This window comes from Balaenoptera physalus, assembly GCF_965194825.1.
Source record: "Balaenoptera physalus genome assembly, chromosome: 7".
Classification (NCBI taxonomy): domain Eukaryota; kingdom Metazoa; phylum Chordata; class Mammalia; order Artiodactyla; family Balaenopteridae; genus Balaenoptera; species Balaenoptera physalus.
This window is the reverse complement of record NC_138886.1, coordinates 55,224,521-55,250,153: the sequence shown is the minus strand read 5'-3', so window position 1 is coordinate 55,250,153 and position 25,633 is coordinate 55,224,521. Positions and strand designations below refer to the sequence as shown.

The 25,633-nt window shown below is 39.1% G+C and overlaps 1 protein-coding gene across 10 annotated transcripts in view; it reads left to right on the top strand.

Moving 5' to 3' along the window:
* The window catches only part of SPATA6L (spermatogenesis associated 6 like), a 58,251-nt gene that overhangs the window by 10,117 nt on the left and 22,501 nt on the right, over positions 1–25,633 (top strand). For 5 of the 10 annotated variants that reach the window (XM_082471055.1, XM_082471060.1, XM_082471054.1 and 2 more), the window contains 4 exons: positions 2,789–2,926; positions 5,931–5,979; positions 9,795–9,836; positions 18,444–18,568. In XM_082471055.1, the coding sequence (XP_082327181.1) occupies positions 2,789–2,926; positions 5,931–5,979; positions 9,795–9,836; positions 18,444–18,568 (354 nt within the window). Of the gene's footprint in view, positions 1–2,788; positions 2,927–5,930; positions 5,980–9,794; positions 9,837–18,443; positions 18,569–24,362; positions 24,426–25,633 lie in introns of those variants that run through there. The other 5 variants (XM_082471053.1, XM_082471057.1, XM_082471056.1 and 2 more) reach the window with 4 other exon arrangements.

Here is a 25,633-nt window from a genome sequence, read left to right as displayed (position 1 = left end):
CATTTTGAAAAGAAGCTATTCCTTTTTCAGTGTTCCTCTCACACGCAGAAAGTTCACACTTCCACCCAATCAGAGCCTAGCTGTCACAGCCATTCTCCAGATTCCTATGTACATCTCTATATGACAGATCAAATGCCATAATCCTTTCTATTTATAAATGTCAAAATAATTGGTTGTTAAGATTATCTAAAGACACCAGTTCCACAGGTAATTTAAAGGTTCATGTTTTCAGGCAGAGCAGCATTTAAAGCACACACCCTCTTCCATCTTTCCTGGTCAAAGAATAATGAGCAGAGTCCACCCTACATTTGGAGGTTTTTGGTCTTGTGATTTGGGGAGGCACCATCGATAAACTGCTTTAATTGTGAGGGTCAATATAAATGGAAATTTAGGAGTTATACTTTGTGCCTGGTATAGCAGTAGGCTCCACTTGATGAATTTCAAGTTAAATACTGTTACCTAAAGTGTGCTGTATACAGGGAAATGGAATTCCATATGAAAAACTATAATATACAGGGTCATCCTTGTGGTATATATTTGAAAGCTTATGCTCTTGCATTGCAAAGAATCAAGTTATTTTTCCACTTTATTACCTCATTAAAGAAGCATTATTCTTTATTCAGTAGAGATGGTAGGCAGCAGGGCCCATCTTCTTCCATGTTGGTCCACTGACAAAGTATGTAGTGAGCCTACCCCGAGACTCTCAGTTCCTTTGATCTCCTCAGCAGCTTCGCTTTTCTGTCCTCAGTCATGCCATGCTATTTGCTGTCAACAGAATTAAGCATGAGGCCATAGTCCCATCTTTCCTTTTCTATGGGCACTGTCGATATGCCCACCTTTAAGTGTTTCTTCTTCAGGAAAGTTCTTGGCTTGTTCTCTGAATGCAGAAAGACAATTTTAGTGGGAAATAAATATCTTTTTAAAGATCTTTTGAGGAGGTAGAGGAAAAGGAGAGAAAGATATGTACTATAATCTCTCTTCTCACTACCTGATCTGCAAAGATGGAAGAGACAAAACTAAAAAAGCGTACCAAGAAAATTAGGATTAAGAATAAATCTTCCCAACTGTAGTAACAGATCTTCAGAGGATAAATTAGAAAAACCTATGTCTTAGACTCTTAAAGTACTGTTTAAAATCTACCTCAGGAAAAGAACTAGGATTAGTATGTGGCTCATCTGCCTTTATATTTACAGAATGAAGGTGATTTGTTTTTTCAAAGTTCAGTTTACAAGTGATATGCTGACTTACAGGATTACACAAAACAAAAATTTCTGATGTCAATTTTTAAAAAGCAGCAATATTATAATCACCTCAACTTGGTTTCTTTGAAGTTGTCCTGGAGATATAAAAAGTTGTTGAATAGGTATATAATAGAGGGGTTTTTTTTTGCTTTCTATAATATGGCTGTCATTAGTAATGGTCAGCACTGTGCTCTAGCCTAGCAACCCATCAAGATTGTAGGACACCTGAAATCCCAAAAGGAAGCCTGAAATCCTTAGGGGGGCAAGCAGGATGGCTGCTGGTTTATGTCAGCATCATCACGTGTAGAAGCCTTCAGATCTGGTGCCATAACGAATGAGATAGTGTCATTGTTGGTTCCACAGTACAAAGAGGACTGGAGCATTGTGCGGTGAAAGCCAGCAATAGTCCACGATGCTGTACTGCATGTAGCCCAGAAAAAAGCCAAAAGCCACGTCGGTGACATTGTGCCGCCCCAGCATGACCCTGGAGAGACCCAAGATGAAGGCCCACAGTACCACCAGCACCCTCAGTGGAATGGCCAGCACTAGGTGGTTCAGGATGAACCGTGACACCAGGGCGGCCCTGGTGGCATGGCCCGAAGGGAAGGAGTACTTGTCCACCGAAAGGGTGAAAAACATGTCCATCTGGTTGTGCGCCGGGCGGCGCCTGCGGACCAGACCCTTGATCAGGGCCACCAGCAGCAGGTCCAACAGCAGGGAGAAGAGCAGGTTCATCAGCACCTCTCGCCCGGCGCAGCTGTCGCTCCTGGACAGGCAGTAGAGGGTGCCCAGCAGCCAGGGGATGCCGTGTCCCGAGATCTCCAGCAATTTCATAAGGGGCCGCACGCTGCCCCAGGATGAGCTCTCCCCCGCACACACCCCCAGCTTCTTAGACAGCCACAGGTCGATGGCCAGCAGGGAGCGCAGGGCGATGCCCAGGAAGGACGGGTTCAGGTCCATGCGGTCCTCCTCCGGCAGCGGGGGCGGGAGCGCCGGCGAGGAGCCCGCCCCGGCCAGGGGGAACGAGCCGCGGCGGTGCACTGGGCTCTCGGACGCGCGGAGCCGGGCGCAGGTGGGGTCGGCGCCCGGCGCGCGGCTGCTGAGCAGGGACTGGAACTCGAACCTGCCGCCGCCGCCGCCGCCATGGGCCGGGCTGCCGCTGCTGCTCGGGGCGCAGGCGGCCAGCGGGCGTCCCTCGGCGTTCCTCCGGGGGCTCGGCATCGCGGCGGGCGGCCCGGACCGCAGGACCCGGCCGGCCTAAGGAGAAGGTTCCCGGCCCTGCAGCCTCTTCCGCTTCCGCACTGCCATCCTGGAGGGGCGGGGAGAGGAGCCAGCGAGAGGACGATTGTGACACCTGGCGGAGACTTGGGAGGAAATTGGAATTTCCAGTTTGAGCAAGGAGAGGAGAGGGGAGGGTAGTGCTATGGCAGAGAGAGGTGAGGGTTAAGGTGGTGGGGGAAATTTGACATTGTTTGTGGGAGGTTAGGGAAAATAGACCCTTTACAAAGCAAAACGCAAACCCTGTTCTCTATTTTTTTGTTTTGAAGATTTCTTGCCCAGGGGTGTGCCTTCCTGGCAAGCAAGATGTGTTCCTTGGGGTTTACCTCCTGAATCAGTACCTGGAGACACAGTGCTTTCCTTCCGTGTTCCCTATTATGATTCAGCGGAGCATGAGGTTTGAAAAGGTGATCTTGACTTTCTCATTGATAAATAGAGAAATTCAAATTCTGTTGTCTGAGGATCATTTAGTGGTTCTTATAAAGAACACAGCTTTTATAAAGTTATTTTGTAAATTTTCTTTTAAAAAAAAATTACATGAAGGCACCTCAGCACAGTGCAGAATCGTAGTTGGAGGACTTGCTTTTGCATCCCAGATCTGAGCCAAGTTCTGTCAAACTAGTGCTAAGTACCCTGGTAGATGTTTTCTATTTTTGGAACTCCCATGGCATTTTCTAACTGGAACAGAGAGCATTTTCTGAATGTTCTTGGAGGTGTTAGAGGCAGCTGCGTTACATTCTGACAGAGATTATCAATAAACTAGCAGACCTTAGAAACAAACTTTTTCAGACTCAGAAAAATACCCCAGACTAACCAAATTAGTTAAATCCTGTATCTGAAATCCTGTAACAAAACAAGAAGGCTTTTTAGATTTACTGAGTTTCCTTAGGTCATATCTGGTTTATTTAGCTGCAGTGATAAAAGCTAGATTCCATTCCAGTGAATGTGATCATAATATAAGTAGCCAAAACGTTACCAACCCTCTTCCCACTTTCATATTTAATGGAACATTAATTTCATTACTATCCAATCACTGACAATCTCTTGAAGTTTTTGTTTTGGAATTTAGAGATTGAATCAATTTTAACCTTGATAAGCCTATGATTTTGTCCCAAAAAATATCACTGAGGTGGTTCTTTTGGGGAGGGGATGAGAATGGGAAGGCTTCAGGGTAGGGCCTGTCACTTCTAAAGGTCTGGATGGTGGTGCCCAGAAAATGACCTGTCTATTTCAAACAGAGTAGCAGAGGAGATGAGGATTGATTTTTGAAAGGGCTAGGGCTGTGTGTAATATTTTTATAAATCACAGCCCCTTAATTAATTAATTAATTTTTTACATCTTCATTGGAGTATAATTGCTTTACAGTGTTGTGTTAGTTTCTGCTGTATAACAAAGTGAATCAGCTGTATGTATACATATATCCCCATATCCCCTCCCTCTTGCGTCTCCCTCCCACCCTCCCTATCCCACCCCTCTAGGTGGTCACAAAGCACCGAGCTGATCTCCCCCGTGCTATGCAGCTGCTTCCCACTAGCTAGCTATTTTACATTTGGTAGTATATATATGTCAATGCTACTCTCTCACTTCGTCCCAGCTTACCCTTCCCCCTTCCCGTGTCCTCAAGTCCATTCTCTACATCTGCGTCTTTATTCGTATCGTGCCCCTAGGTTCATCAGAACCATTTTTCTTTTTTTTTTAGATTCCATGTATATGCGTTAGCATACGGTATTTGTTTTTCTCTTTCTGACTCAGCCTGTTAATTTAAATAGTCTTCCAAACTGGTTGGATAAGAGAGGAATAAATGGAGATTACCTTGGAACATACAGTCCGAATCCAAAGGAACCTAGTTCTAACCATTTCAATGTTGGTCGTGGTTAAAAAGTGGGTGGTGAAAATCCAGTCTATTTTTTTCCCCCAAGAATTTCCTTATTAGTTTTATCAATTGTAAATTTGCTTCTCTAGAAGACTTTAAAAATCTTTTTATAAGAAGCCCAAGGACGTAAAATTGTAGACGCTGTAAATCAATCTGTAAATGACCTTGGAGGTCATCTAGTCCAAGCTCCCTGACTTGCAGAAGAGGAGAATGAGTCTCAGAGTCACACTCTAGATGTTGCAAAGCTGTGTATTTGAGATTACTAGATATCACAGACCATTTTTCATTTTATAAAGTGCAATTAAATAAATGCTTTATTTTAAATTTTGAAAAATTGCCTTCTTGTGTGAGCTGTTTTAGTTCATATTCAAGCTTTCTACCAGTTGGCTCTAGCTTTCTTGTATCTGTTCCATTCTCTAGACGCAAATACTTGCAGGGAGTAGCAAAAACACTTTCTCCTCCTTGGATCTTCTGTATAATTCAGAATTCAATGTTCTAAAGCATTCAGATAAACAAGAAGTTACTCATAAAGAATGTATGAGCCATTGTGTTTGAGCAGTTCATGTTGATCATATATTCCCCACAGTCATCCTTGAGAAAATTCTTAGACATGGATGAAGAGAAGGGTTGAACTAATATTACTGAAATAATTTTGGAAAAAAACCCAACTCACTCACACTTGCTTGTTAAATCCAAGTCAGTAAGACAGAAATGGATTACAGGGGACAGCCTCCACTTTTGTAGTTAAAGCAGACCTGGTTTTGGATCAAGAGCAGATTTTAATCATGCTTAAGGTTAAACACCGTTTAAATCAGAAATTTAATGCCTGAAATCAAACTCTGCTGAAAAATTGTGTTTCTTACAGGGTTCTAGAGTTCAGGGAGAGGGTCATGTTATGCCTTTACTTCAGTCCCCTAGGCCCTTTTATCTCAAGGACAAAATAAACATATTTGGCTGTGGGTAGACAGGTATCACAGTGTTTTTCTTGTGCTTCATGATACACCTAAAACTTATGAGGCTCTCTCTCTTGTTATTTTTGGATTCTGTGGGAGTCTAGCTATGAGTACTTAGCTTTTCTTTTGTGTTGCACATAGAATTTTTATTTATGTTCCTTTTTAGCACAACCAATTGCTTGGGAAGAGAAGTCATTTATTCAGTTAACATGTAATGAGTATCTGTTGTATTCAGGATGTTTTTCTAGGTACTCAAACAAGACTCTTTCAGGTAGATGCCAGATGTGCTTTTAGCAACAAACTGTGGGGCTAGGTCAAGTAGATGATGTTTTGAACATGTGGTAGATTCAGCTAACTTAAATTTTCCTTGTACTTGGTGTTGTGTTAATTCTCATTCATTTATTCTATAGTCATTTGTTGAACTTTTAACCACATACCTGTTAAAGGTACTCCTGTTGAATCCTAAAATATTATATGGCTGGATTTGACATGTGTTAATTATTTGGAAGAATACGATCTAGATTTTCTATAAGTATATATTAATAAAACTTTGAAGATTTATTTTCCCCATTTTTTTTCCTGCAGGTATTTGAAAATGCAATAGATCCTGGAGCTGTAGCAGACATTTTAGAAAGTAGGTACTCCTCCCTTCACCCCCAACAAAAGAGAGAGAGACTATTGTGTATATGTAATTCACAGATATAAAATTCTATTTTCTAAGTTGTGATACTTCCATATTTACCCCATATTTATGTTCAAGATAGTCTGTGTAAAATTTCAGTCATGTCACTGATTCAATTACAAACCCTTTTCTAGATATATATGGCACTTACTGGATGGTATGATTCTGTTTGTTTTATTACAATTAAATGGTTTTTGTATCTTAACTGAGTTGTGTAACCATCACCATAATCAGTTTTAGAACGTTTTCATCACCATGGAAAGAAACCCTATACCCATTCTTCCTCATCCCTTCCAGCCCTAGGCAACTACTGACTAATCTTTCTGCCTCTATAGATTTGCTTATTCTGGATATTTCATATATATGGAATTATATAATATGTGGTCATTTGTAACTGGATTCTTTCATTTAGCATAATGTTTTCAAGACTCTTCCTTGCTATAGAATGCGTCAAGATTTCACTTCTTTTTATGTCCAAATAATGTCCCATTTTATGGATAAACCACATTTTGTTTATCCATTCATCAGATGATAAACATCTGGATTATTTTTGCTTTGGTGCTATAGTGAATAATGCTGCTATAAATATTTGTGTACAAGTTTTTTTTGTAAACATGTTTTTATTTCTCTTGGGTGTATGCCTAGGAGTGGACTTGCTGGGTCATATGGAAACTCAGTTTAATTTTTTGAGGAATTTCCAGACTATACCAAAGGAGTTGTATCATTTTACATTCCACCAGCAATATATGAGATTTGATTTCTCCACATCCTGGCCAACACTTGTTATTATTTATCCTTTTGCTTGGTAGCCATCCTTGTGGGTATGAAGTGGTACCTCGTGGGTTTGATTTGCATTTCCCTGATAGCTAATGATGTTGAGCATTTTTTCATGTGCTTATTGGCCATTTGTATATCTTATTTGGAGAAGTGTCTATTTGGATCCTCTTCCTATATTTTAATTGGATTTTTATTATTGAGTTGTAAGTTCTTTATATATTATAGATATAACTTTCATATCAGATGTATGATTGACAAATACTTTCTCCCATTCTTTGGATTATCTTTTTGCTTTCTTAATGGTGTTCTCTGAAACATAAAAGTTTTTAATTTTGATGAATTATATTTTATCTATTTTTCTTTTGTTACTTCTGCCTTTGATGTCATAACTAAGAAACCATTGTGTAATTCAAGTTAAAGATTTATGTCTATATTTTCTTCTAAGAGTTTTATCGTTTTAGCTCTTACATTTAAGTCTATAATACATATTGAGTTGATTTTTGTAAATGGCATGAGCTAAGGGTCCAACTTCATTCTTGTGCATCTGGAGATCCAGTTGTCTCAGCACCATTTTTACTAAGAGTAGTTTTCCCCCATTGAATGGTCATGGCACTCTTGTTGAAAATCAATTGACTGTAAATGTGAGGTGTTTTTTTTGGGGTGGGGGGTGTCTCAATTCTATTGCATTGATTCATAAATCTATCATTATTCCAGTGCCACACTATTTTGATTATTGTAGCTTTATAGAAAGTTTTAAAATCAGGAAGTGTGAGTCCTCCAACTTAGTTCTTCTTTTTCAAGCCTGTTTTTGCTATTTGGGTTCCTTTAGTTTGCCATACGAATTTTAGGATCAGCTTGTCCGTTTCTGCAAAGAAGCCAGCTAGGATGTTGATAGGCAATGATAGGTTGCATTGAACCTGTAGATCAGTTTGGAGAATATTGCCATCTGAACAATATTAAGTCTTCTAATTCATGACATGACACGTGGTGAGAATTAATTGAGTGTAAGGAATTTAGAGACTGAGATAGATTAAGTGCTTTACATTACCATTGGGGTGATGGTTGGAAAGGATATAGTCCTTCTTCCTGTTTGGAAAACCCAAAATTATGGGGTGTCTTGGCTTTTAAGTTTCTTGGCATTTAAAATTCTGTCCTCATGTATTCATGTTTTTCATAAATCTACAAAGGGAGAATTTTACTTTTATTGTATATATTTTTTTTCAGCTTTATTTGAGGATATAATTGACATACAACATTGTGTAAGTTTAAGGTAACAACACGTTGATTTGATACTCAGATATTTTGCAAAATGATTATTACAGTAGTGTTAGCTTACACCTCTAGCACATCACATAATTACCATTTCTTTTTTGTGGTGAGAACATTTAAGATCTATTCTCTTAGTAACTTTCAAGTACAGTATTAACTATAATCACCATTATTGTCCATATTAAAATGTTTTTACTTCTAATATTTTGTGGGAATTATCTTTACTGATTTTTTATTGTTATACCATTTGTATTTTAAATTACTTTTAATATTTAAATTTTATTCTTGGCCTTATAGACATTGAACATGGGCTCACTATTTCCTTTTTTTTTTTTTTTAACATCTTTATTGGAGTATAATTGCTTTACAATGGTGTGTTAGTTTCTGCTTTATAACAAAGTGAATCAGCTATACCTATACATATGTCCCCATATCTCCTCCCTCTTGCGTCTCCCTCCCACCCTCCCTATCCCACCCCTCCAGGTGGTCACAAAGCACCGAGCTGCTCTCCCTGTGCTATGTGGCTGCTTCCCACTAGCTATCTATTTTACATTTGGTAGTATATATAAGTCCATGCCACTCTCTCACTTCGTCTCAGCTTACCCTTCCCCCTCCCCGTGTCCTCAAGTCCATTCTCTACGTCTGCATCTTTATTCCTGTCCTGCCTCTAGGTTCTTCAGAACATTTATATTTTATTTTTTTTTAGATTCCATATATATGTGTTAGCATGAGGTATTTGTTTTTCTCTTTCTGACTTACTTCACTCTGTATGACAGACTCTAGGTCCATCCACCTCACTACAAATACCTCAATTTCATTTCTTTTTATGGCTGAGTAATATTCCATTGTATATATGTGCCACATCTTCTTTATCCATTCATCTGTCGATGGACACTTAGGTTGCTTCCATGTCCTGGCTATTGTAAATAGAGCTGCAGTGAACATTGTGGTACATGACTCTTGTTGAATTATGGTTTTCTCAGGGTATATGCCCAGTAGTAGGATTGCTGGGTCGTATGGTAGTTCTATTTTTAGTTTTTTAAGGAACCTCCATACTGTTCTCCATAGTGGCTGTATCAATTTACATTCCCACCAACAGTGCAAGAGGGTTCCCTTTTCTCTACACCCTATCTGGCATTTATTGTTTGTAGATTTTTTGATGATGGCCATTCTGACTGGTGTGAGGTGATACCTCTTTGTAGTTTTGATTTGCATTTCTCTAATGATTAGTGATGTTGAGCATTCTTTCATGTGTTTGTTAGCAATCTGTATATCTTCTTCGAGCTCACTATTTCTAAATATATTTTGAACTCAGGAAATATAAAAAAATGTTGTTTTATGTCTGATTTATATAGTCATATAACATACTGTTTTAAGCATGATAAGCTTTTATAGGTTAATGGATAACAGTTGTATTTTGAATTTTTAAAATGAAAAGTAGTATATTGTTATTTCCGTGATTTATGAATACATCTTTAAGAGAGAAAATATCATATTTTGTCACTATTTTTCAGGAGACAAAATGCTATGTTTATAACTCAGTTATTCTCACCCCATGCCCCCAATTTATTGGGTCTAGAAATACCTGAATCATTGTTGGTATGCCACTTACTATCAGTAGTAGTAATGTAAATGGGGTATTATGGCAGTTTTAAACTTAGTAGTTAATGAAAAACTCTGACAGTATTCTAAAGTATTAATATCTCATTTTTCCTTTTTAGGCTTTCTAACCAGGTTTGAGTTAATACAGCTAGTGCCTCCAGGTAATGTGCCAATAAATGAATTTCTAAATTAGTTTAATTTAAGTTTAAAAGGATTTTGGCATGACAAAATGGGGACTGGCATTTAAAAGCTGTGCTCTATATAACACATGCTTTTTACCCCCACTGGTCTGTTGAATTTTGCCCATTTTCAGAAGAGTAACTTTATGGGTTTGAAAAAGCAGTGAACATAGCTTAAACAGGTTCTTTGACTTTCCATTTTTTCATAATTTTATCTAATAATCATCAAATAATTTTTTTAGTTCTGGCTCAGCTTCTTTCAAGTGTTTGCTTTTGGCTGTGTCGTAATTTGTAGAGTGAGTGAGTGAGAGTGTGTGTTTGTGTGTGTGTGAAACCCAAAGCCATCTTCTCTGTTGATGCTAGAACAGGGTTGGCAAACGACAGCCCCCAGGCCAAATCCAGCCTGCAGTCTGTTTTTGTATGGCCTGTGAGTTAAGAATGGCTTCTACATTTTTAAGAATTAAGATTTACTTCATATACAATAAAATTCACCATTTTCAAGTGTACAATTCAGTTGTTTTTAGTATGTTCACAAGATGGTGTGACCATCACCACTATCTAATTTTAGAATTTTTATTACCCCCAAAAGAAACCCTGTACTCATTAGCAGTCACTCCTCATTCCCTCCTCCTCCCAACCCCTGGCCACCACTAATCTACTTACTGTCTCTAATTGATTTGCTCATTCTGGACATTTCATGTAAATGGAATCACAATTTGTGCCCTTTTATGTCTGGCTTCTTTGACTTAGCAAAATGTTTTCAAAGTTCATCCTTGTTGAAGCATATATCAGTACTAAATAATGTACTTTTATATGAATATGCCGAATTTTGTTTATCCATTCATCAGTTGATGGACATTAGAGTTGTTTCCCCTTCTGGATATTATGAGTAACGCTTCTGTGAACATTCATGTACAAGTTGTGTGAATACGTGTTTTCTGTTCTCTTGGGTATGTATTTGGGTATATACCTAGGAGTGGAATCGCTGGGTCACATGGTAACTCCGTGTTTAACTTTTTAAGGAACTGCCAAACTGTCTTTGGTTTTTACATTTTTAAATGGTTGGAAAAAAATTTTTTTAAAGAAGAATATTTACTGATACATGAAAATTATATGAAATTGAAATTTCATCGTCTGTGATGTTTTATCCATGCTCATTCATAGAAGTATTGTTTATGGCTGCTTTTGTGCTGGAATGAGATTTCAGTAGTTGTGACTATATGGCTTGCAAAGCCTAAAATATTTATCTCTGGCCCTTTGCAGAAAAAGTTTGAGACCTCTGTGCTGGAATCATGGGACTTTAGGAGAAAACTGTTCTGTGATGACTTTGTTTTGTGTTATGCAAGAGACCTGAGCTAGTGAGAGCACGTAGGAACTGCCACCTGGTGACACCACTTCTCAGAGTTTCTCAATGTGGCTGATTATCTGGTGATTTTAGAGTTTGCGTGTGTATGTGTGTGTGTGTGTGTGTGTGTGTGTGAGAGAGAGAGAGAGAGAGAGAGAGAGAGGATACCTAAAACTCAGAAACATTTCTAATACTCTTCTGATCTTTGCTGCCATACGCTTTGCCCTTTCCCTTCCCAGCTTCACAGTTTTAACTTGTAAAAAGCATTCCCAAATGATGAGGAAACCTTTATTTATATTTTGGTGAACATGTTTCTTGCTCTTTCTCTGTGGTTAGAAGAACACATGGATATGGAATTTTTACATAAATAATGTCACATACATTTTCTTCTCTTACTAACTTCCCCAATTATATGTTACTGTTATATTGTAATTTTTAAAAACAGATCGAAAAGCATTATTTTTGATATCATGAAGAATTTCATGAATTTACTTATGTGTTTTTATAGGTCTATAAAAAGTCTGTAAATAATACTTTGGGTTTTACTTTTTCACTCTACATTGTTACCTGTAGGTAACTTATTTGTCATTTTCAATAGCTATGTATTTTCCATAGTGTTATTACCAATCTTAAATTGATATTGTTGAGCATTAGGATTTCTTTGTCTTTCATATATTTATAACAATTATTTTTTCTCTTGATATATTTGTAAAGAATAGAATTGCTAGATTGAACCATATCTTATAACCTGAGAGTAAACTGATCCCCAGCAAGTTTCCATTATTTCTACTGCATTCAGCACTGTATAGAGTGCCTGTTCCCCATATCCTAGCTAATGCTGGATGCTATCATTTGGATTTTTTGTGTTTATAAAGTGTGTAACAATTCTTTAAAATATATTTTACCATATTTTCCGGTCCCTTCTTTTTAGATACGATTTGTGACAACCTTGACATTTTAAATTTACTTCAGAAATTTTCCATTTTCCCATATTATAATTTGTTTTCTTTCTTTCCTTCTGTATAGTATGACTGTCAGTGTCCTTTGATTACTTGTGGAGTGATGTCTGCATATTAACATTGCATTTTGGTATAAATTCCTGATATTTTTACCAAAGTTTTAAATCAATTATGCTTAACACATATGTATTTCCCCTGTTTTGTTGCATTATTTTGATATTTTATTGTGTGAAACTTTCTTTTTCTTAAGAAAGCATGGGAGAAGGAAGGTGAGTCTGGCAGATGCCTCAGCTAAAGCAGAGGTGGCTGTGGAGGCTTTTATGAGGATCATGGCCCTGCCTACTGTGGCTGTTCTGGAGCAGGTCAAGGGCCCCAGTGGAGTGGAGTGGACCCAGGAGTCTGTAGTTCTTTCTTCTGCTGCTTGGTTTGTTGGCAGAGGCAGGTCCTGAAAACAGATAAGAACCCCACTCTCGGTGGGTCTAGGGATGGACACTCTTGTATATGTCAGTGCTTTCTTAGGTAGGCAGAACAGAGGGAAGATCAGAGATGCCTCCTACCTGCTTTTCAGAAATTCTCACTGAATGTTTTTTAGCCTAAAAGTAACAGGCTAAAATCTGGGCATTGAGTTTTCTTCCATAAGTTTTTTATTTGACCCAATTTTATGTTCAAACGTATGTCACTGTTAACTAGCAAGTTATATTTTAGTATGCTAACAAAATAGAAGCAGGACCATTTTGATCTTGTTTAATTTTTCGTGAGTTAAAAAGATTACCCAATATCTATAATAAATATTCTCACTGTAAAAATTTTAAATAACAAAATAATATAAAATAAAAAGTAAAACGCCACATTCATCAACAACCTCTGACAATAATTACAATTAACAATTTGTTGTATATCTTTTTTAGGCCTTTAATAATGCATTTAATATATATAATGCATTTAGTATATTCAATTCTAAAATATATAGACATATACACAAACACACACTCACATATATGTACATAAATATTAACTATGTCTAATATTTAGTATATGTATATTTAACGTATATATGTGTATATATATAGGTTGAATATATATTTCCTGCAACTTTTTAAAATTTGGTATATTTTTGACTGCCATTTTTTTTTTTACTTGACCGGAAATCCATCTGTGAGAAGGTTGCAAGAATAGTTCAAAATTGTGATGACTGGAGAATATTGAAGCTGGGTGCATGCTTATAGGTTATAACTCAGAAGTTAATCAGATACAAAGTGGGGGCTTTATTGTACTTGTCTTCCTTTTGTCTACAATCCTTCAGTTTCAGATTGTAATTTTAGTGGAATTAAACTTGAATTGCTTGATATAATTAATTTTGTTTAGCTTCAGATGCATTACAGATTGATCCATTAATTTGTCCAACATATGTTTATTGAAGGTGTACTTAGAAAATGCCCTACACAGTGCCACTTCCTGGTATTATGCCAGCGGCACCAGGTACAGAGTGGTGACGGTGAGCCGCCTTGATCTGCTGGTTCTTGATACTAGATAATTAAGTAAAAATGATTTGCTTAAAGTCTCAAGTGGACTGTGCTGTGGGGTCACATGGGCCACACTTAGGTTCTCAGGGAACAATTCTTCATTGGCCGAATTGTTACCTTTTCATTTTGTTGTAGATATTACTGTGTTTGATATTTTTTCATAGCACTTTCAAACACACTTACTATAATCAAAAGACATATTATGACCATTAAGTTTGTGATACAAGTACCTCAGATTTGCATACGACTTTACTTCTAAAGAATGAAGAGATCCAATGATTTGGCTTAGAAGTAATAAAGACTCCTCTGGGTCTTCAGTTTACAAAGATGGGAAAAAGCAAATAGACACAGGGGGGCAGCATAATTCTGTTTGACAGCGAGCTTGGTGCCTTTTTTTTTTTTTATTGACCTCTTACACAGAAACTTCTACTTTGGGATAAGTCATGTATATTCAGTCCAGCTGTAAAATGCTCAGTCCAGCTGTAAAATGCTCTTTTTTAGTGGGCACCCATTCTGTGAATCAGAGCTTGATTTTTTTTTAATTAATTTACTTATTTTTGGCTGCGTTGGGTCTTCGTTGCTGCGCGCAGGCGTTCTTTAGTTGCGGTGAGTGGGGGCTACTCTTTGTTGTGGTGTGCGGGCTTCTCATTGCGGTGGCTTCTCTTGTTGCGGAGCGCGGGCTCTGGGCACGCGGGCTCAATAGTTGTGGCTCACGGGGTCTAGAGTGCGGGCTCAGTAGTTGTGGCACACGGGCTTAGTTGCTCCGCAGCATGTGGGCTCTTCCCAGACCAATGCTCGTGTCCCCTGCATTGGCAGGTGGATTCTTAACGACTGCGCCACCAGGGAAGCCCCAGAGCTTGATTTTATACTTTGTAGTGATGTTTACTAGGCATCAGCAAGGAAAGAACTCCTGCCTCAGATGATCTGGTTTTGAATTCCTGCTTTGCCATTTGGCATCATGACAAGTGTCTTAACTCTCAGAGCCTCAGTTATCTGTAAAGAAGGAATCAAGTGAGACTCCATATGCGGAAGCAAGCTGTCAATTCTGATATGCTCTCTAAATGTTAGGTATTTCTAGAACCAGTATCGTTATTAAAATTATTATTTCTCTTAAAGTCTCATTTGTTTCCTTTTTCAGGGAGAAGTTTTTCACTGATGGCATTGACGATGTCCCTGTCTGTGCTGTTAGCCTATTAAGAACACCGAGCTCTTTCAGGCATTTCACTTGGCTTATGAGACTTGCTCAGCCTGTGCACATGTTTATTTATTATTTATAACCTAGGCTCTTGCTGTAACATCCCCTTGGTGTGCCGACATTTTCACACTGGGTGGTAGTTTGGATCTTTAGAAAATGACCAAACCAGAGAGACAGAATTGAGAAGCTTCACAGCCTTCTGTTTCTCTAACCCTATTTCAGTTTCTTTTTTATTCTGGTGATTCCAAAGATAGCAGATAACTCACTTCCAATTTTCGGACCTCTCATTTTTATCTTAATTCTTGCTAAATGTAGGAATAGTAAGTAATAGCTATCATTTTGGATGCAGTGACAAGAACTAGCCAAAAACATATGAAAGGAAAAGGGAAAAGCCCACTGTGTAGAGCACCATACCAGGTGTTTGTTCCCAATAGGAGCATATGATCGAAAACACACAGTGTTTGTGGAGACCAGCGTAGTGCTGGGAGCACTGCTGAGCTGGTATCACAGATCATTGAATGTATGATGCTAATTAAGTTAAGGATCTCAAGGTGAGATTATCCTGGATTTAGAGTGAGCCCTAAATCCAGTACCTTTTTTTTTTAATATATATATAAATTTTTTACTACGTTGGTTCTTTGTTGCTGCACGCGGGCTTTCTTTAGTTGCGGCAAGCTAGGGCTACTGTTCGTTGTGGTGCGCAGGTTTCTCATTGAGGTGGCTTCTCTTGTTGTGGAGCACAGGCTCTAGGCGGGCTTCAGTAGTTGCAGCATGTGGGCTCAGTAGTTGTGGCTTGTAGGCTCTAGAGCACAGGCTCAGTAGTTGTGGCACACGGGCTTAGTTGCTCTGTGGCATGTGGGATCTTCCCGGACCAGGGATTGCAGCTATGTACCCTGCATTGACAGGCGGATTCTTAACCACTGCGCCACCAGGGAAGTCCGAAGACGGACAAATCTTTAAGGTAGAGATGACCTCGGTGTGTTTGAGGGACAGCAAGAAGGGCAGAAGGGATGCTGAGGAATGACCAAGGAGGAGAGTGATAATAAAGGAAGTAGGAGAGGTGATTAGAGGCCTGATTATACAGAGTCTTAAAGGCTAGGATAAGACGCTTAGATTTTATTCTAATATGATGGCAAGCCTATTGGAAGGTTTAACCAGGTGAAAGTCACAATCTGATGTAACATCACAGTGTGTGGGGAATAGATTTGAGTTCAGGAAGAATGGAAGCAGGGAGACCAGCTAGGAGGTCATGGCAGCAGTCCAGGAAAGAGGAGGGTGGGGGCTTGGACCATGGTGGTAGCTGTAATAATAGAGAGAAGGGAACAAAATTTAGATTTATTTTGGAGATATAGTCAACAGAACTTGCTAATGGATTGATGTAAGGAGTGAGAGTGGAATCAAGGATAAATCCTAGATTTTTGGCTTGAGTAACTAGTACTGGCTCCTCTGATGGGAAGGTAGGGGAGAGCTTATTTGTGGAAAAAAGTCAAGAGTTCTATTTTGGACCTGTTAACGTTGGAGATACTATAAGACACTTAAGGTGAAACTTGAAAGATGAATAGAATCTCAACAGGGTGGGAAGGGAGAAAGGATGTTTTGTAAGAAATAGCATAAGCTGAGGAAGTGCAGAGCAGAGGAGGGAAAGATGCATCATCAGTCCTTTGTGGCTGGAGCATGTCTGAGAAGGGAAGAAGAGAAAGAAATATGATGAAAAATGTAGAACACATTCTTTTTGCACTTTGATCCTTGTTAGAATCCAAACATTCACATTAAATGGAATAAGTAGGAAGAAATTAATCCATCATATTATTTGATGTAAGGTCAGTTATTTTCTACAGTTGATGCACCAGAATGTACCCTCATCAGAATTCTTCAGACAAATAAAATAGGAGTCACAAAACAGTAAAGTTGAGACAGGCTGGGACCTGGGACCCTTTGCTACAATGCCTGCACCTGGACACACCTACCCTCCAGCAACAAAATACAGAGAAACTATATGGGACTGAAAATAACTGTGTGCATGGGCAGTTGGGGCAAATTCTGGGCAAAAGATACAAAGGGACCAAAAAACCCAACTGCCACTTCTGAAGAGCCTGGAGCAAAAACAGGGTGTCGGGGAGCAAATGCAGGGTACTGAGCATGCCGCCTGCACTCAACACACACCACCGGAGGGGTGGGCAAAACACCTAAGCCACCTACTGGCCTGATCCCTGGACACATCCCTACCCTCACCCCCATATAAGGAACCAGCTCAGCCCGCCTCGGGGACCGAGCAAGCAAGGGAAACGTTATTTGTTTTTGCTCCCTCCTGAGGTCGCAGGGGCCCCAGTAAAGCCTTGCCTGAGTTTCTTATCTAGCCTCTAGTCAATTGCTATTGATTGGGGAAGGCCAGGAATCCTGGTCAGTATCAAAGCTACCTCACTGACTACAGTTACTTTTTTGGTGGTGCTCTGTACAGGGGCCACTCTTGGTCCAAACCACTTGCGTAGCACCTGCTTTGTAGAAGGCACCTTCTCCATCCTTTAGCTCAGTGATTCTTAATCATATTACACCCAAGATGATCTTTTGGTAATGAGTATTTCATACTATCCCTTTTACCATACTGAAATAATATTCGCAGTTAATATAACCAATTATATAGGTCACTGCAAAAAATATATAGTATTCCAGCCATAATATAAAGGAGAAATACAAAGGAAAATGATATAAAATAAAATGACATGTATACTAATATGTAAATGTTGAGCAAAATGTAATATTTGGATGTGATATGATTTTCAAAATGCCAAAAGGGTCTTGGTAAATATCCAAACAAAGCGAAGTACAATTGTTCCTTAATTTACATGGTACCTGCATTCCTGAAACTTTAGTGTATTTTTAAGTTGTACAAAAAAATGCTTTGTGTTTATATGTAACAGTTAGATTCCAGGCTCAGATAACTATAAAAAGTTTTCTTGCCTGAAAGAATGTCTGGTAGGATGTTAAAAAGTCGTGCAGGAGTGTCTTGAGCATTGCAGGATACCTTGAACTTTGGTTCCTGCCTGTGAAATTTCTCCACAAATTTCCAAAATGTCCCTGGGTTTGGTACCAGTACTGCTGAGAACCACAGCTCTGGCTGTTCTCTGAGCCATTGGGACGCTGACATTCCTGCATCACAGAACACATGGAACCCTAGTCTACACTGTAACCTTTGAACAGGGCATTGTCTGCCTGTTCTATCCCTAGGACCTGGCCCACGGTATGTCCTTAGAAAACATTTGTTGATGTTGGATGGAAAGAGATGGATGGAAAGAGATTTTCCCTTTTGTTCTATTTTGTGGGGCAACCCTTTAGATAGTCTTTTTCTCTGCAGTGACTTGGGAAGGCTTTTAAAAACTATGCATGAGACAAAAAGTAGTAGAAGTCGTTGCCTCTTGAATAACAGGTGCTGTGATCAAAATGTCTATTTTTATCTGAGTGCTGTCTCTGCCATCACTTGTCTAAGCTTTTATTTTGTTAAACTCAGGGATGTAGATACATCATTTTCAGAACATAAATCTACTTATGCCTTTCTTCCTTTGTTTCTAGCGTGGGAAGAGTTGGCCTACTATGAAGAAAACACACGGGACTTTCTCTTCCCTGAACCCAGGCTGACACCTTCTCAACCTGGGATGTGTAGGGAGGTGCTCATGAAGACAGTTGAAGGTTTTCCGGTAAGTGATCTGTGCCCAGCTGGGCTTCTGTTGGGAGAGGAATTCTTGGGACCTGAACATTTTATTCCTGACAGGACCAGTTCATGGGCAGATCACTTCATCTTGGTTAGTGTTCCTGTTGTTCTCTTCAGCAACCCTGATTAGATGCCCCACTCAAAATAATAAATGATACTGATTCCCACTATTGATCTCAGATGTGGGAGTCTTTTTTTTTTTTTCATTAAATACATTCATTTTGGCTTTCTTCCCACATTGAAATACTCGAAGTAACCAACATTACTGTGGATTGCCCTGGTTCCTGTAGGAGTACCATATTTTAGCACCATTTATAAGAATACAGATCAAGGCATTTTTCATTATATAAAAGGTCTGAAGTACAAAAAAATTATTTTAAAGTTCAGAATTAAGCTCAACCACCCCTGGTTACTGGGAAAAAGATTGCTGAGACTGTGGTTATCTCCAGCCCCGTATCCTTTCCTTGGATTACCCATGTTTTGGCGAGTTCACCCCTGTGCCACAACTACACCCAAGAAATCAACAAGAATGAGATAAAACTCTGGTCAGTGTTCTCCCTCACTATTAATGAGCATTCAAAATATGGAAATATACAGATGGCCATAAAGGCCTGGGAACAGAGATATACGTGATAAATGGCTTGTTGATATGACTTTTCACTACAATTATCTATTATCTCCAGGCTTAACGACCACTCTGTATAGTTCAATTATACTTACTAACCCATTCCACCATTCCCAGTAATAAATTTCAATTTACCATGAAAAAAAAAAAGCAAACGGCACAGCTCACCTTCACCCTCCCAAATGTGGCCAGGTCTCAGGCTGTGGGACCTCGCATACTTAAGAACGTCACTTTGTGACTGTAGGCCAGTGAGCAGGCACATTCATACACATGCATACATCCCTTCTGGTCATGGCCGAGCCTACCTTACTCCTACTGCTACTGCTACCAAGGGTGGGAACAGCCAAACCAGTTTAGTTTTGTGCTTCTCATGGCTCCAAGTTATTAACTGGATCACACAGGTATTAATCATCAGCTGCCCATGTCTTAATTCACTGCATAACTCAGCACTGGCTCCCTGATCTCTCCAGCCACTCAGAAGAGATCACCAAGAAGGTTTTCCAAAAGAGTTAAGCATTACATAGTCTTCTTCTGTTAAATAAGGAACTTAAACTTTAGAGAAAGGAATTTGCAGAATCCACGCACAGAAGTCTTCCACTGGTTCAGATTTTTATCCTTGTGTAACGTAAGACATGGAGGTCTGTCAGGCATGAGATGTGGGAGTCTTATCTAACCATTCTAAGTCACTGCCATATTCACACCATCACATAGTTATGAAAAGGTTGGTTCTTTCACCTCTTTTTTTTAATTTTAAAATTTTTTATTGAAATATAGTTGATTTACAATGTTGTATTAGTTTCTGGTGTATAGCAAAGTGATTCAGTTTTATATATATAATATATATATAATTATTCAGTTTTATATATATTATATATAATAATATGTTATTATTTATATATATTATATATAATAATGTGTTATTATTTATATATATTCTTTTTCAGATTCTTTTCCATTATGGTTTATTACAGGATTTTTTTTGAATTAATTAATTTTATTTATTATTTGCTGGGTTGGGTCTTCGTTGCCGCACATAGGCTTTCTCTACTTGCGGTGAGCGGAGGCTACTCTTCATGGCGGTGTGTGTGCTTCTCATGCGGTGGCGTCTCTTATTGCGGAGCACGGGCTCTAGGCGCACAGGCTTCGTTAGTTGTGGCACATGGGCTCAGTAGTTGTGGCTCACGGGCTCTAGAACACAGGCTCAGTAGTTGTGGTGCACGGGCTTAGTTGCTCTGCGGCTTGTGGGATCTTCCTGAACCAGGGCTCGAACCCGTGTCCCCTGCATTGGCAGGTGGATTCTTAACCACTGCGCCGCTAGGGAAGTCCCTATTACAGGATATTGAATATAGTTCTCTGTGCTATATATAGAAAGACCTTGTTGTTTATCTATTCTATATGTAGCAGTTTGTATCTGCTAATCCCAAACTCCTAATTTATCCCTCCCCCACCCCCTTTCCCCTCTGGTAACCATAAATTTGTTTTCTGTGTCTGTTTTTTCATCTCTTAATGCAGACTAACTGAAAGATTTAATATCAGTTTATTTAATCATAGCTATTGTTTTAGTAATAATAGTAAAATAGAGTAGTGATAGTAATAATGCTACCTCTGATTTATTTTGTGCTTGGGTTTTTTCATGTGATATCTTATTTTCCTCATAACAGTTCTTAAGTCAGCCAAGGCAGATATTATGGTTTCTACTTAACGGAGGGGAAACTGTCAGAGGTTCACAGACTGATATTATTGAAGGATCTTAAAAGATACAGCAGTTATTTAGTTGATTATCTAACTGTTTGGGGGGCATTATCTGAACCCAAATTCAAAATATTCATTTTGATGTTATCTGGGATGATTTTTAACACTGCAGAAACTCTGACAATTTTCTTTACTTTTATGTCACTTGGATGACCTCTGTTTTTTTTTGTTTTTTTTTTAATAATTTTTTTTTCACTTTTTTTTTTTAAGTTTGCTGTTCTTTTTATTTATTTACTTATTTATATTTATGGCTGTGTTGGGTCTCGTTTCTGTGCGAGGGCTTTCTCTTATTGTGGCAAGTGGGGGCCATTCTTCATCACGGTGCGTGGGCCTCTCACTATCGCGGGCTCTCTTGTTGCGGAGCAGAGGCTCCAGACGCGCAGGCTCAGTAATTGTGGCTCACGGGCCTAGTTGCTCCGCGGCATGTGGGATCTTCCCAGACCAGGGCTCGAACCCGTGTCCCCTGCATTGGCAGGCAGACTCTCAACCACTGCGCCACCAAGGAAGCCCCTGACCTCTGTTTTAAGGGCCACATCTTTGTGAATTATAAAAAGCATACTTAATACTCAACTTTTCTGTTACTGCCCCATGAATCACCATTATTATAATTTAATAAAGTGTTATTGTCTCCATTTTGTTGAGAGTACTGTGCAGAATACATAACATGCAGGACCCCTGTTTCTAGGATGTTTATGATGACAGGACTTCTAGTTCTAATACTTCAAACAGCAAGCATTCATCAAAAGTTCTCCTAATCTGAATTCCTAATGAGCATAACTTTAAGTCCTCCAATAATCTTTGAAGGTTTGGTGAATATCACTGACATCATTTTTTTTTTCTCAGAGATTTTCTTTGTGTATCACTTATACCCACGGTACTTGTGAGATGCTCGTCTCTATTATGTTGAGTTATTGGGATTTTGCTCTTCAGAAGCAAAAAGGGATAAAAACTGTTGAGAATTAGGTGGGAGATACTCTTTATATTAACTTTGGTTTGCCCAAGTTTTCTGTTAAATAAATTCTATCTACAAACACTGGGCTGGTATCCAGCTAAGTATCAAGACAAGAAGAAACACACTTTCTCATATTTTCCCAAATGTTATCTTTGTTTAACTTTATGGGCATAAGTAGGGAGAAGAACCTACAGGAAGTTGTGTTTGTAGTTATTCATAAATGCAGGTAAATAAGCGAAAGAGCTTTAAAACTGCAGGGAAACATCTTCATGCATTAGAGGTAAAGTATCAATTCTTACAATGAAGTTAATGAAAGTATATTTTAAACAATTTGTAAAAAGATAGAGGAGCTCAATTTCTCTATGTTCTATAAAGCAAAATAAAACCAATTGCTGAAGCTTTACTAATAGCTGACATTCATTGCATGCTCGCTAGATGCCAGGCACTGTGCTGAGCTCCTTACATGGATTATCTTGTTCAATCCTCCTTAACCCTGCAAGGTGGCTACTATTATTTTCCTCATCTTAGGCATGGGGAAGCTGGCATGGAGAATTTATCAAAGGTACTCAGAGTCACAGACCTGGTGAGCAATGGAGCAGGGATTCTCATGCTGGCCTGTCGGGCTTCGAAGTTTGCACTCAGTCACTGCATGATGCTAATTCTCTCATGTTTATTTCAGCCCAGGGTCCAATTTCTTTTCATTAATGTTGTAGGACATGAGAATAAATGACATGTGCAGGTCAGGCAAATCATTCACTTCATTTATTTTCTCTTCTTAGTTCATTAAGAATTAGATTTATTTCTTCCAATAAAACGTGACTTTTTCTTTGTACTTCCATACTTTATTTCATTTCCCTTGTTACGCTAACAGCCTTTTTTTCCTCCTTTTCCTGCTGAGGTCAAGAATTCTGAGGAGGGGAATATAATCTGTTTTTTTGTTAGGTAAAGGCTGAATTTGTAAATTAAGCGGAAACAATATTATTTTTTAATTATCAATTTTTAGTTAATAATTTCCATTTTTCTTTAGTGCAGTGATTCTAGGAAAATCCTACTGTTAAATCCATTTATTGACCTAACCATCATCATCACCATCCCATTGCTGAGGGGATTGCACAAGATAGAGCCTGTAAATTTCAGCTCTAAACTGTTACGCTAAAATCAGTACTTCTGTGAAAAATGCCTTCCTCCGTATTGTCTGGAAGTCACTGCCAGGAGTGGAGGTCAAATAGGTGAACAAGATGGTGTTACAGGCTGTGGATTCCTTACTGGTAGGGGACCCTCCTCCTCTTCTCTAGGCAAAGTGGAGCTGCATGTATAGCGGTTAAGTGTGGACTCAGGTGGTCTGGGTTCAAGCCCAGTTTTGTCACTGAATGACTGTGTGATTTTGGGTAAATTACTTAATCTCCAGGTACCTTAGTTTCTTCATCTGTAAAATGGGACTGGTAATAGTTCTTCCCTTATAGGGTTATTAGGAGGATTAAATGAGGTAATATATGTATAGTCTTTAGCATAATATCTGGTGTATAGTTAAGTGCACAATAAATGTGAGCTGTTATATTTTATTAAACTGTCATTCAAGGGTTAATACTACTTCTCCATGAGGCATTAAGAAGACTACACCAGTCTGTGGCTTAAGAGATGACTTGTTCAGGCTCAGGCAGCTGGGCCGCTGAGGACCTGGGGCTTCACGCACCCATGAGGTTTTGGATTTCCACCAGTGGTGCTGTGGACCCCAGAACTCCCCTTCCCCCACCCTCTTCTTCATGTGGGCAGTCTTGATAACTGGAGGTGAGGCTGTGCCGGCCATGTTATTGTGCATTTTTTTATGAAATGCCACCTCCCCGCCCCCCGCCCCAATTATTCAACTCTGTGCAGCAACTGGGCTCTTGTGTTTATAAGCCCAGAAATCTTGAGTCACCAGTCCAGGCCTAACACTCTTATGGGCGTACTGTGCATTCTAGAGGCAAAAAAAAAAAAAAGAGGAGGGGGAGCTGAGGAGGTAGGTTGTGCCTGTGAGGACCTGTTCTGTAGACAAGATGAATGTACAGGACTGAATGTGCATCGGAATGAATGAATGCACAGGAATCGAGCTGACTGGTTCATCCATGAGGCCCCCTGAGAGGTAGCATGAGGTAATGGAAAGAGGATGGGTTTTGCTGTCCAGCAGCATTTCAACTCTTGGCTCTACTGATCCCCAGCTGTGTGACATTGGACAGACTAACCTCTTCAAGCGTGTTCCCTCACATTTAGAGTGGGATATAATTGTTTACTACACAGGTTGTGTGAGGATTAAATGCGATCGTACATGTGAAAACCTCTAGGAGCACCTGGTACCTGTCTAAACATGCAGTGCATGTTGGTTTATTTTCCCTCTAGGGCTTTGGCCGATGCAAATTCTTCTTGCAAGTACTTGGAGTATGTTATATAAGTGAAATGAGCTGTTAGCAACTGGAGGGCTAAGTCGCTATGGGTGTGCCTGGAGGGGAGAGAGTGAGGCCAGGCTTCAAGAGACAGGTAGGATTTGGATGGGCAACAAGAAGAAAGGGAAAGTGCCCCCAGGACAAAGGGGTACCTGGCCAGGCGGTGTTCTCTGGGGGAGAGGAGAGCAAAGGGTCATGTTCAGAGGGGCTGCAGGTGACTGGATGGGGTCAATTGGAGACAGTGTAATTCAGCTCCAAGTCCTATCCCTGTTTTGACGTTTACAAGACATGTGACCTTGGGAAAATTGCTTAATATCTCTTTCTGCCTCAGTTTATTTTAAAGAAAAATAATTGTATTTTTTAAATGTACAGTAAAATTGACTTTTTTTGATACACAGTTCTGTGAATTTAACACATGTATAGATTTGTGAAACCACCATCATAATCAGGATACAGAACAGTTCCATCACTCCCCAAATCTCCCTCATGTTATCTCTTTATAGACACATCCTCCACCATAATCCACTAATCTGTTCTCCATCATTAAAACTTTGTTTCCTCTTGAGAATGTCACATAAATGGAATCATATAGTCTGTAACCACTCGAGACTGGCTTCTTTCACTTAGAACAATGTTTTTAAGATTCATCCATGTAGTTGTGTGTATCAGTAACTTGTTCCTTGTTATTACTGAGTAGATTCCATTATATAGATATACCACAGTTTATTCACCTATGAAGAACATTAGAGTTGTTTCAAGTTTTTGTCCAGTTCTCAGTTTTATCATTTATAAAGTGGGTTGATGTTAATAATTGTACTTTCCTTAAGCACTATGAGAATTAAGTAGGATAGGGTATATGTATGTGTATGTATATATATGTGTATGTATGTATATATATATGTATGTATCACAATGTTTTAGATAGGATGGTACTGACAGAAAAAGAAGTATTGATCAATGAAACAAAATGAAGAGTTTGGAAATTAATATAAATATTTTGTATGAGATATGAAGCATGTTTTCAAAGCAGGTAGGTAGGGAAGGAGAACTTCTATCCATCCCTCCCCCTAGGTAATCTCATTCAGTTCCATGGTCCAGTGTTTTAAATAGAGTAGCTAACTGCGGGGACACAAGTTGGAATGCCTGGATTCAATTACCAGCTCTGCCAGTACTAGCTGGACAAGTTGCTTAAATTCTCTGTGCCTTAGCTCACTCACCTACAAAGTAGAGATACTACTGGGACCAACCTCACAGGGTTGTTGTGAGGGTTAGATGAGTTAATATAGGCAAAGCCCTTTGGTT